The sequence below is a fragment of the Nipponia nippon genome, unplaced genomic scaffold (assembly GCF_047370975.1).
Source record: "Nipponia nippon isolate SJK-2023a ecotype South Korea unplaced genomic scaffold, ASM4737097v1 scaffold_6, whole genome shotgun sequence".
Classification (NCBI taxonomy): Eukaryota; Metazoa; Chordata; class Aves; order Pelecaniformes; family Threskiornithidae; genus Nipponia; species Nipponia nippon.
The window spans coordinates 55,938,097-55,950,209 of record NW_028262380.1 but is presented as its reverse complement, the minus strand read 5'-3'; the positions used below and the strand labels follow the sequence as shown (position 1 = coordinate 55,950,209).

The following is a 12,113-nucleotide window of genomic DNA, read 5'->3' as shown; positions in this document are numbered from 1 at the left end:
ACTTGAATACACAGGGCCTGGGGGAGATGTCCCACTGTTCCTTGCATGATCACTAACATGATGAATAGCTATTATGCAGCATTTGGTCATGAAGTGCTTAAGGAAATACAGACGCAGGTGTCCTCTGGTTTAAAAGCAGAGCTGGTCAGAAATAAGGCTAAAAGGCATGAAGCAACAGCCAGGATGCCCTGGTGACCTGCAGGATTGTAGAAACCTCAATGAAAGTCTCTGTCAGCCCCCTGAGCTGTGCTGGAAGTTCTGTGGCCGCAGAAGGTACGTTTAACTCGGACAGCAGCTCTGCTAGGGCTCAAAAAGCTCCTCTACCCCCAGAATATGAGAACCTTTGTCCATTTCTGTTACGGCTGGAATGTAAAGAGAACACTGGACGAGTACATTAACTGAACAAAAATCCATACACCTTTGATGCTGCCTATGTAGGTTATGCATACAATAACTGAAAGAAAGAATGCCATTTTTTTACTGGTGTGCATCTTGTTTCTCTGGAAGTAATGAGCGCCGTCAGTAGTTCAGCTGGACATGAAATTATTTCACAAGGTTTTTTTTTCATTACTCATAGTTTAATTCATTACAGCAAATACTGCTCTAAATGTAACAATTCTCAAGGCTTATCTCGATTTGTTTTCTCAGGAGTGACACCCAGGTTACTGAAGACTGAGCTGAGCCAAGAACAACACTGTCAGTCTCCATCTTTGTGCCAAGAAAACGGGCTAAACTGAGTGATAATGGTATGGTGCTGCTCATTGCTTTTTCATCCTGAAATCTGCTCTCTGTATGCTTAGCAGGGCCAACATCTGTAACAGATACACTCACCGCCTCAGAATTAACGTGCAACAAGAAGGAATACTGCTCAGGAACAGAGTTGTGAGAGGAGTTTCTAGATAGCCCAAAGAAGAACAGTCTCGTCAGAGTTTCGCTGAGATGCTAAATAGTTGGTTTCAGTGTAAATGGTTCTCTGCTGCCGTAATTATGAGAACAGAACTGAAAGAGCCCATGAGTCAGAGGCTTTAGTTCCAAAGCACAGCTGCTCAGCAGTAGCTGATGCGCCTGGTCTCCCACTATAAAAGACACTTAAACAGAGGGTTGCAAGCCACCTGTCTTAAAGCTTATTTTAGTACTTGGAAATCAGCACAATTTTGTATCAATTCCTAAAACGATACATCTTCAAAAACTCTGCTTGGAAGATATGTAAGAATTACAGCAAGTGTAGACAAGAGATTTCATTTTGGGGTTTTATTATAAAAGTAAAATAAAAATAAGCATTTTAAAAGCACACTTTTTTTTTTTTAAAGGAACAGATATAAAAAAGACTATGTACAAATAGGAAAATGCCAAACTTGAACAATTTTTTGAATAAGAGGCACCAAAGTTAAGTTTAAATACATTATTTGAAATATACAAGATTCTGTTTTTAGGATTCTCTTTTCTCTCTCGGAGTTGTCATTGCTGTGATTAAAGTGATGATATTTCTTTGCCAGCTATTTCATCAGCTTTTTTCATGCAACTGTGCTGCAAAAATTAGGAAGAGAGCAGCTAGAAACCGTATCCTTTGATTGCTCTGCGTGCCTTACCTCTTTTTATTAAGTGAGTTGGTATTATGCATTAACAAGGAGTGACTTTCATCTATAAAAGAAAATCCTTGCAAACCAGAAAAGCTCAGTCAGTCGTTCAGTGTCCAGTCCTGTGTATTAATGCAGCAGTAGAGCCCTGGTTATTGTATATGGCTGGTAAATGAATAAAATGAAATGTACTTGAGGAAGGAAGCAACAGCTAGGCGTCGCATGCTGAAGTCACCATTGGTTCAGGTTCGCGTGTGGTTCCTCCAGTGCGCTTTTGGTTCCGAATTCACTTCCCTCTGGCCAGGATGACACTGATGTAATTTTAAATGTCACGTTTGTTCCTGTAACTGCATATTGCTAATTGAATATTACTAGTTGGCTATATAATTGCTTTGCACTGAACTTTCATGTCCGTAGCCCAGAGTCATTTTGCTAAGTGTTACTGATGACTTGCTGTTCAGAGAGTCTGCATAAGTAAAGCTCAGTTTGCGGAAGGAGGTCTCCACACCACTGTCACACATGCTTTCGTTGTCTTGAAATTTGCTGTTGTAAAGCTCGCCTGAGGGAGAGAGAAAAGGGAAACGTATTACTGTTTGTGTGATTCAGTAACGTTGCTTTCAGAAAAGCCTAAGGAACGCAAATGAATAGGTTAAAGCTCTTCTATAGGAAAATTAACTCTAACTTTAGATACTGTAAGAAGAAAAGCTGTGCTGAATATTTTCAGTTGACCAACGCAGGTGATCTGATGCACTGCTGGCAGCGATCAACTGCAGCTGGAGCTTGGATGGGATGAGAAGCCTGGTGCTCTGCTGACGCTGATGCTGTCACCGCACTAGTCAGGACTCTGCCCGGGTGCGGCAGTAGCAGGGCAAAAGGTTCTCTGGTTCTCAGATTCCTGGACTCTGTGCAAGTATACAGCTCCGGGGTGAGGCTCCTAAGACTTGCTCATGTTATTTCACTTACAGATTTCTTTTTGAGACAAATACTTGAACAATTTTCATCTAGTAAGTGAGCCTGAAATACGAAGAAGTCAGCAGCAGCTGTTGCCTGTGCAAGATCCACAAAAAGGAGTGCCTGACTGCAAGAGACCTGTATCCGAGTTGAAGGTATGATGTGGGCTCGGTGTGACTACAACAGTGGTCAGCGTATTAGAATTCAGTTTTATTTTTCTAAACAACTATCTAAAATAAATGATGTGATACAGTCCATTCATCTGGCAAAGCAGCAGAACCCCTCTTACCCTTCAAGATTAATCTAAAGAGGCAATATGTGTACAAGCACATTTCTGGACAGGTGTGAAGGTTCCTTCCAGGACTGAACAAACCGTTTTCTATGGAGAGTAAACCAGCAATGTTAGACAAGGATGGAGTTACTGTGGTGTTTCTTTTTTCTTTCCAGAACTATCTACGTTATTTTCACACAGGCTGTACATTTCCACATTAGGATGCTGGCAGCACTACCAGTGTTTGAACAAAGGTCTTTGTTACATTTTCATTTATCTAGATGGGGGGGTGTCAACAGGTAATGGCACTTGTACAGGCCTGGGAGATCATTCCCTAGTTTATCTTTTGAAACTTCTCCCTAGTACATCCAAGGATTTACCATCAGTAAATGGCAGCTGTCTGGTTTTAGAAAAGGGAGCCAGTATACTGGCTGTATATACAGCCAATACTGTAATGTAGGGCTACTGCTTCAAATGGTCCATTTTTTCCCCTCTCTTCTAGGCCTAGCAAATGCCGACGACAAGGAAGTCCTGCTGCAGTGAAGTATTTCTGAAACAGGTAAGCAGCTTGGGCGTTGTATGTAAGAAACTATGCAATCGATCAGCAGTCCAAGGGGTGGGAGGGGGGTGGGGAGGAGAATTGAAAAAATATTTTAAATACAGCTCTTAGTGTTTTACTGTCAATTTTACCTGTCTCTCCGTTTGCAAAGGTAGGTGGTGATGATGATGGAAGAGCTTTTGCTGTATCATCCTCCTGGTGCGATGGACTTTGCGAGATGGATAGTGCTTTCTGAATGATTTCAATGGCTTCTGTGTGATCCATCTGTCTCAAAGCAGCGATCAACTCTTGAACCGTACCACCAGAAACCTAAGAGAGAAGACATCGCATGCTCACCATCATCCAGGCTAGCTAACAGTGAAGGGCTGCACTGTCTCACCGTGCAGCAGGACAATGTTCTCTACATCTCTCTCTGTTCTTTGTAACTTGTTACAGCCACCCTACCTCATAGTTATCTAGCAGAGTTTTCGATGGGGAAGGGCTCAACCTGAAGGCATTATTAAGCATGCCAAGACCCAGCTTTTGTGCTAGAGTGGACCAGTTTTTGTTTGCATCGGGCGCTTCCAGTAGTTTGTAAAGCTGCATCTTGGAACTTTCATTCAGGTCTCTCAAATGTCCTGGGGAACAGAGCAATATGTTAGTTTATTATTTACACAAATCATGCACCAGTTCATTTCTAAGCAGAAACAAAGCCAAATTAAAGAGTATTTTAGTGACCATCAATCGCAGCATTTACTCATGTTTTGCTGTAACACTGAAAGTGTGCTCCTTTGTGTCCTTGTGACCCACCTCTGAACAGAATCGTGCTCATTCTGAGAATGAGTGGGTGGGAGGGTACCTCTTCTCCCTCCCCATTTCAGTTACAAGCTAGTGCAGGGCAATGTCTTCTGCAAGTACACTTTCAGTACTCAGTTACTAGAGGGATGTTGTCAAGTCTTTATAAGTTACCTTGTGTCAGTAAGTCCTCCGAAGCCACTGCTGACTCATAGGGTTTGCCATTTAATATGTCATACACCTAAGAGAATACATTAAAGTCAATATTTAGCAGAAACCTGGTTAGTATCCCTGATGTTGACAAGTCTCAGTAGTATTGCATCTGTGAATGCACAATGTTAGTCTGTCCCAGGATCAGTATGACCAAAGAGCCTGTAGAAGACCTGTGCAAAGCTTGAGGGAGAAATCTTGAAGTTAATCTCCCTTGCCCTTTAGCTATGGCATTTGGCAACTGTTTTCAAGATACAGAGGAAGTCCTTGCAGTAAATAAGTGGCAGTAGCAGTGGCTAAGTAAGGAGTTATTGCCTGTCTGCAACTAGTAATTTAAAACAAAGCCTGGGTTAGGATTTTCACCTAAGACTAGTACCACTGCCCAGCTCTGTGTGAGCAGAGATGCTGACTGCTTGTACCTTACGCTCACACCAAACCAACTGCACGTACTCAGCTACGGCCTAGTCGCTGTTTGGGTAGGACACACGAGTGTATTATTTTCCCTACGCACAAAGTCTGCAATTCTGAAGAACATGCATCAAAGAAACCCACTAGGGAGTGTCTCACTCTGAATGTGGCCCTTCAAACCCAAGCTGCCCAACCAGCTAAATATACCTTTCCATACTGAAGAGGAGTGCAGCACAACTATTTCAAGAAGCGCCTGGTCATGCCTGTTCAGTAGAAGTAGTCTGTTAAGCAGAGCTTTCTTCCTGTGCTATTTCATGGGGGTGTTTTTGTGGCTGAACGAGTTTATTTTTTGATGGCGAACTAATAGCTTGTCACCACTGAAATAACTGCGGATGCAGTGAAAGGAGTTGGCTGAACCATCATTTATTATTAAAAAACCAGACCACGTACCTCACAGTTGGCCGCCATATCCAGTGGTGTTGTTCCAGGCACAATTCCTTCATCGTCATCTTCATCATCTTTCACGTCGTCTAGATCAAACAATGGCTCAAAGTTCTCGACGTGAGGATTTGCACCTGGCAAACAAGTGTGCAAAAAGATTCCTAAGAAAAGGCTTCGAGTTGCTTTTCAACTATATTTAAAATATGTGTTCTAAGTTCTGAATGGCAGAGCTGCTAATTGAGCTACTCAAGCTAAATTATATTTTATATTAAGTCACCAAATAACTTTATCAACTAAAGTTAAATGCTGTCACATCCCTGTATAATGCTACTCTCCATTATAAAGAAAGAGGGGGAAAAGTGACAAGCAGAATGTTAGGGCCCAAAGAAAGGGCCGTGATTATACAGCCTGACTGCCAGTCCCCTTCTTGGCTCAGAGTGCAGCGCGTATGAGAGGAAGCGATGGTGTGGTGCTGCTTTTTACAGCGTCAGAGAAAGTGTGGGTATTATTAAAAGACCAAGCACACAGCCAGAGCACTGGGAGGCTTGGATTTCTGTTTTGAAGGAGAAAAATCAGGTATTAGGGGTCTAAATACAATTGAAAAAATGTTCCAATAAATATTCAAAACTAACTCTTGCACAACGATATGAAATAGGAAACACTAACAAGCCCTATGCTTCAGTGACCTATTTTTGCTTTTAAAGCAGTCCAACGCTTATCCCAACTATGTAATGAGGTCTCTTCTCTGCTTCTTCAGCTATAAAAAGCTACAAAAGGAATAATACTCAAAAACCTTCTCAGAGTGCTCAAGAGATTTTTTTCCTTGACTAACACAATTTGCCTTTTTTAGCCATTAGATGGTGCTAAAGAGTAGCACGGCACCTGGAAGTAGGCCTTTCCTAAGGAAAAACAAACCTTCGTGCTTTTAACATCTGATTTCTTCTGCTCATTAAACAACTTCACTGGCACGTTCTTTTCTGCTTGCGGCCTTCTAACCTGAATTGCTGCTGTGAAAGCAAACTCTCCAGCAAATAACATCTGTTTTCATACCTGATGCTTTGAGAACTGCCGCCAGTTTTGTAGAGCCCCTTCCAGCTGCTATGTGAAGAGGAGTTGTCCCGTCATACGTAGTGCTGTCCACATCCGCATCACCCTAAGTTTTTATTGAACGACAAAAAGTGCTGCTCATCTCTACAATACTGCTGCGGAGAGTCATGTCTGCATAAACATCGCTGCTGTGCAAATCAGCGCCATTCCACGCCTGTTTGTTTGCATAAAAACTCTAACCATTGTCTGAAAAGAAGGAACTAGAAAGTTACTCCAGCTGTCCGCCTGCAGGAGCAGATGGTGGTCGCGCACTCCAGCGTTAGAGCAGGAGGCACAGCGTATAAACCTAAACAGGTCAGGTAGATAAAAGCCACTTTGCCTCCCCTGTAGTAGTTCTGCCATCTGATTACCCGCGGCGCTTGGAGTCTGAACTGGTGTGCACAGACGCCTGCCCTCCTGCTGCTCTTCAGGAGAGCGGGCAGGCTGGTGGCGCGTGCGGACGCAGACGCCGAGGTGGGCTGCCGCAGCCAGCTGTGGGTGCATAGAAGTAAGCACCCGAGGATCAAGGCGTTAAAGAGGTGAGACAAATATTTATAGATACACCCAGCTATCTCTCTCTGCACATCTGTATACACATTCCACTTGACAAAGATGAAGCGATTAACTTGTTCCTGAGTAGTTTCATTGGCTGCCGGGATTACTCAGTGCAAATTAAACACGGCATATGCGGTCAGGTCAGGGTCACAAACTGTAAATTCCTCAACTTGGGCAAAAGGTTCACCAGCAGTGCTGAACAAGTAATAATGAATAACATCAGCAATAATTTTGCCATTAAGTAATCAAGTCAATAAACAGGGAAAAACCCTTGAAGCACTTACGGATTTTCAGGAGTTTTTTTAATATGTAAGTGAAAAGACATGGGAGAAAGAAAATTCTGCCCTTACCTCAAGCAAAAGGCAGGCTGCCAAAGGGATGTTCTCATGTTCAACAGCTAAATGCAATGCAGTTCGTCCAGATTTTTGTTCCTGAGTGTTGACGTTAACTCCAGCAGCAATCAGCTGTTTGAGGCAGGACATGCTATTTGCCATCACCACCATGTGAATTGCACCGAGACCTACACAAAACAAAAGCCATCCGTCACGTGTGTTAATATTTGAAAAATACGGAAATGCCAGAGTAATGAGTTTTGAAGTGGCTGCATCTGTGAGAACTGTAAAATGAGAGCTACTGTAGTTACCTGAGCACAAGTGACTTATTTTGCCTGCTTATACACTAAAAGATAATGTTAATAAAAACGTTCTTTCTGCATAAATTGGAACTAGTTGTGTTACTGATGGCAAGTCAAAGCCATGCATGAAAAAAAAATGTAAAAATCAGCAAATTACAAGGCAGAAAAGGCAGCAGGAACTAAAGAGCTCACCTAGAGCATCTCTCTGCCTCAAAGGAGAGCAGCCTTAACAAGAAAATCTGCGTCTTGGTACTAAACAAATAGGTACCCTGCACCGGCCCCATCTGCCACCGAACATCTCTGCTAGAAACGTTCTGGGAAATAATTTTGGTTTTAGTATCATCCTCCTGTAAGGTCACACTGCCCTATCACCTCAAGACTACCTGCACCAGCTCAAAAGGAGAATAATAAAGCCTTTTATTTAAAAAACAAACAAACAACAACCCCAAACCAACCAACCAAAAAAAACCCCTCTCTCTGAGGAACTTCATGCAGTTTTTTGATTCTCATAAGGACATTTTTAGGTCAGGCATTTTACAATCTACAAGAGCAGGAGTACTACATTCAAATGACCTGTGCCACTGAAAAATTGGAGAATTGTGGTGGTGTGGTTATTTTATAGGCTCTAATTCTGTATAGTCACAAAGTACCAGATATGAAACTTGTCACTGGCACAGAAATTATTTTTGAGGGGATTTCATTCGCTAGAGAGGAGGAAATATTTTCTTCTGAGGGGATTTTTTTTTAAAAACAGTGGTTGCATAAGGTATCTCGGGAGGAACATACCGATTGAAGTTTTGTGATATTAAAAAGAATAGACAGTAATAAAATTTCAAATCCATATTGTGTCATGTGGCCATTACCCATCTTTATGTTCTATATAACCAGAAAACCTACACTTCAGTGTTCTCTCATCCGTGACTGCAGGCACATAAAAGCCAAGGACAGCATGTGCAAAATGGGGAAAGATGCTATTTCCAAGGCCTGCATCTACCTGTGTAAAGGCACTGTGTTGGCAGGAACTGGGGTGTGCTTGTCCAGCAGGTAAATGTAAAATACAGCCATTATCTTTCCCTACCTTCCCCATTGCAAAGGTCGACCATTGGAGAGATCTTCTCATGCTTGAGGAGTAGACTCAAAATCTTGTCGTCTCCTTCAGTAGCAGCTAAATGTAAGACCGAATTACCATGGCGATCCAGAAGGCTGACATCTGCTCCAGCCTTCAGCAAGTCTTCTACCACCTCTGCCTGCTTTGTGATGACTGCCAGGTGCAAGGGGGTCTAGAAGTGACAGAAGCAAGCCATGAGGAGATAAGCAACAGCTACATCACTTCTACAGAAATCTCTTAAACCCATAAAAGCTCCTGGTGTGAGAAAATGTTACTCTGCTTCAAAGCTAACAGAAATGAAAAGCTTGCAATACGTGTACGTTTTTTTCTACTGCGTACTACAAACAGGGTTTCTACCTACTGGAAATAAAAGCTGCCTTGCCAGCGTCAGCAGTCGGACTTTAGGAGGAACAAAGACGCTGCCTACTCGTGTAAGCCAGGGCACTGACCGGGCTATTTGAGCGTTGTGGCGCAAGGGATTTGGGAAATGAGATAATCCCTGTGCCCCCAGACACTGTAACCCTGCCTCCAGCTGCCCCATAGCCAAGCTCATGCCGCAGAGGGAGCACCCGCACTTTCCCAGGCCTGCTCAAATCTGCCTCTGGCACTGAACTACGCTCTAATTTTGCTCCTGAAGAGGGGGTTTGGTTTGCAGCCACGGGCTTAGGATTCCCTTATCCCCCAAAACGACTCTGCACAGAAAAGAAGAAAATCTTGCTATTCCGTGCATTTGTCAAAGAGCAGAACAACGTGCATTTACGCGGCGTGTGTCCAGCTAGCTGATCCTATTTGCACCTTCTCCATTTTTGTGCAAAGACACCGGCAGCACCGCGAGGCTCTCAGGCTGAGAGGTCTCCAGTATTTCCAAAGGTCAGTAGTATACTGCACGCTTGACAGCCTTGCCCAGTGAACAGCATCGTGTAGGACATACTCGGAAATGCATGTATTTAAACAGTAAGGCATTCCAGTAAGGTTTGGGAAATCCTATTTCCGACACTAAAATAACCTAAAAATTGCACAAGATTCCATCTCCATATCATTATCCTTATATTAACAGAGGACTATTAAAAAAAGACTAATTCCAGCTCTGTATAATAAGCTTGTGTTTGTCGATACATTTGTCAACATATTTGCAATTAATTACTGAATCTATGGGGTACATGTAGGATTCAGCTTTCAGAATGCCTGTACAGAAGGAAAATTCTAGCCCAAGCCTACGTTCCCCCCTCACTGGCTTAAGGTTTAAGCAGGAGGCAGGAACAGCTGTAGAGGTCCTGGGAGCAGAGATTTATTTCTTGTATGCAGCACAGCTTTGCTTCCTGTCTCTGTTAAACAGCGGGCACAGAATTCAGTTCACAATCTTCTGCTTGCTTTCATCAGCCTCCACATTTCCAACTTGCCTTATATGAGCATAAAAATGAAATGCGAAAGAGAACAAAAAAGTCAAAATAAACCCTCCGGGACTACCTGTGTAGAATAAAATCCTGCCTTTACTCTTCACAGCAAAAGAAACGATACAAATGTCAGAGTGGTGCCGTGTAACGTGCAGCTGGTTACCTCTGGGACAACCGAATGGCCGGCATAGTTGAAAAGAGATTCTTTTCCAGGCAGGTTTCCACAGCTCTTTTTAAAGCCTGTCTGAGTTACAATACAAAAACCTCAGGCTCTGTCACAGATGGAGCTGAGGAGACAGAATTGAGCCTGGCAGTTAAGAGTTCTTTTCCTACTAGGTAAAAGGCACGGGGATGGTGGATTTGGTTTTGTTGTGCTATAATGCGAATCTAGAAATGAAAGAGAAATTTTGGTGCTCATGTGACAGGCGTAAATACCATCTGGGCTATAGGAAGGGCACAGTTTGTTACGGCTTCCACGTGCCTACAGATAACTGATGACGCAGCAACTGACTCACAATCCCGAGCTATCCTAGGTTAGAAAGGGCAAAAGAGCCCAGAGTTGGCGCACTGTAATCCATACCACTGGCTTCATAACAGAGAAGCCAAATCATGAAGACATAAACTGAAGAATTTTGTATTTTTGGCCTGATCTATGATCAACCCACGGAGACGTTTCTGTTAGCATCAAGGAGTTATGAACTAAAACAGTGAAAACATTCTCTTGCTCCTCCACCACCTTACAATACGTCATTGTGTTTCTAAACTTCTTTGCATTACAGTCTGATCTGGGCTCAGATCAGAGCAGAAACAGAACAGAAGAAAAATAAGACAGACAGTTAAATTGTGCCATTTCTTTTTTGCTGGCTGAAAGATCAACAACACTTAGAGCACCGCAACAGCGTACCTGATAAAGGTCGTTTCTCATGTTAATGATGTCATTATAATTCAAATCAGGCATCACTTCCAAGAAGTTTTTCACCAGCTCAGTATGCAGGTGGATAATTGCTAAATGTAGGACACTGGAACAAACAAAGAACAGATTAACAAGTTCACATTATTTTCACATTTATTACAAAAATTTTAAGGTTTTGCTGTAGATCTGGTTGAATTCTAACTGATATAAACACTTGACTATTAGAGGTCATGATTTCAGCACTCAACAGCAGTTAAAATGAATACCAATATTAAAAAAATTAGTCACAAGGTAACTGTGTTTAACCCTTCAATCATGAAAACCAGACTCGGCATGGCTTTTGCTGGTCCTGAGCATAACTTAACTAATAGTCTAATAAATACAAACTTTGTAGCGCAAAAGAACTGTTTCACAATTTGTTTGAAATCCCCAGATTCTTAATTGTTTTGGTTTTTTCATGTTTTGAATTATGCAGCACATGAACACCTCTTACGGTCAAAACCTTCCTTCAGAATTTCCACAGGCCTCTCTGCCACCAAAGCAGATTTTCCCTTGGGGGTTTCCCCAGGTCTGCGGGTTTTTCTTTTCTTCGTTTTCAAACAGAAAAATGACTGAGGACTCAGCCCGGTGACTAACAGCCACAGGATTTGCAGCAGTGGCCAGAGACGTCATGCCAAAGGAAAAACCTGTTTGGGGACATGAGTGACTCTGCACAGCAAGACACTTCACCACTTCTACCGGGTTAATGGAACGGCCTTTCCCGTGCTCTTCTCCAGAGCCAGGTGCTTCACCACCAGCGCGAGCAGCTGTACTTGCAAAATGACACCAGGAAAAAAGGCGGTTGTCAATCCCGTCACCCCTCTCCAATAAAGCTCCATTTGTCTTCTTCCCTTGAGACTTCATTTCAAAGTCACGCCCTTTGTTCTGCAACGTACCTTGCCAAGCTCTCCCTGAACAGATGCCGGCCAACTTCTAGACTCATCTTTTTAGCGTATCGCTGCTGACACACACAGTATCAACACTGGGCATGCGGTGTGTTTGTTATGCTGCTCCAGAAATACCTGAATATACTCAGATCTACACTTTCATCAGAAAAATAAAAAGAAGTTCCTTGCCATTCGGGGCATAGAGTCATCTTGAAATTGAGACTGAGAGCACTCAAAACCAGAAGATATTTTAAAAAGGGAAAAAACCATGATCTCTAAACCAAACTCATCCTCGAAGGGCCTGTT

General features: G+C 42.7%; 2 protein-coding genes across 4 annotated transcripts in view; one reads left to right on the top strand and one right to left on the bottom strand.

The window, feature by feature from the left end:
* Nucleotides 1–3,646, top strand: part of MANBA (mannosidase beta) — a 67,453-nt gene extending 63,807 nt beyond the window's left edge. For both annotated transcript variants that reach the window (XR_015699718.1, XR_015699717.1), the window contains 4 exons: nt 649–746; nt 2,543–2,683; nt 3,302–3,358; nt 3,510–3,646. The gene's annotated coding sequence lies outside the window, so the exon portion shown is untranslated. The remainder of the gene's footprint in view (nt 1–648; nt 747–2,542; nt 2,684–3,301; nt 3,359–3,509) is intronic.
* Nucleotides 753–12,113, bottom strand: part of NFKB1 (nuclear factor kappa B subunit 1) — a 61,227-nt gene continuing 49,866 nt past the window's right edge. For both annotated transcript variants that reach the window (XM_087736717.1, XM_087736718.1), the window contains exons 16-24: nt 10,873–10,987; nt 8,545–8,746; nt 7,183–7,352; nt 6,242–6,344; nt 5,201–5,325; nt 4,307–4,373; nt 3,803–3,975; nt 3,490–3,667; nt 753–2,136 (exon numbers count right to left, since the gene is read on the bottom strand). In XM_087736717.1, coding sequence (XP_087592843.1) covers nt 1,949–2,136; nt 3,490–3,667; nt 3,803–3,975; nt 4,307–4,373; nt 5,201–5,325; nt 6,242–6,344; nt 7,183–7,352; nt 8,545–8,746; nt 10,873–10,987 — 1,321 coding nt within the window. In that variant the 3' untranslated portion in view covers nt 753–1,948. The remainder of the gene's footprint in view (nt 2,137–3,489; nt 3,668–3,802; nt 3,976–4,306; nt 4,374–5,200; nt 5,326–6,241; nt 6,345–7,182; nt 7,353–8,544; nt 8,747–10,872; nt 10,988–12,113) is intronic.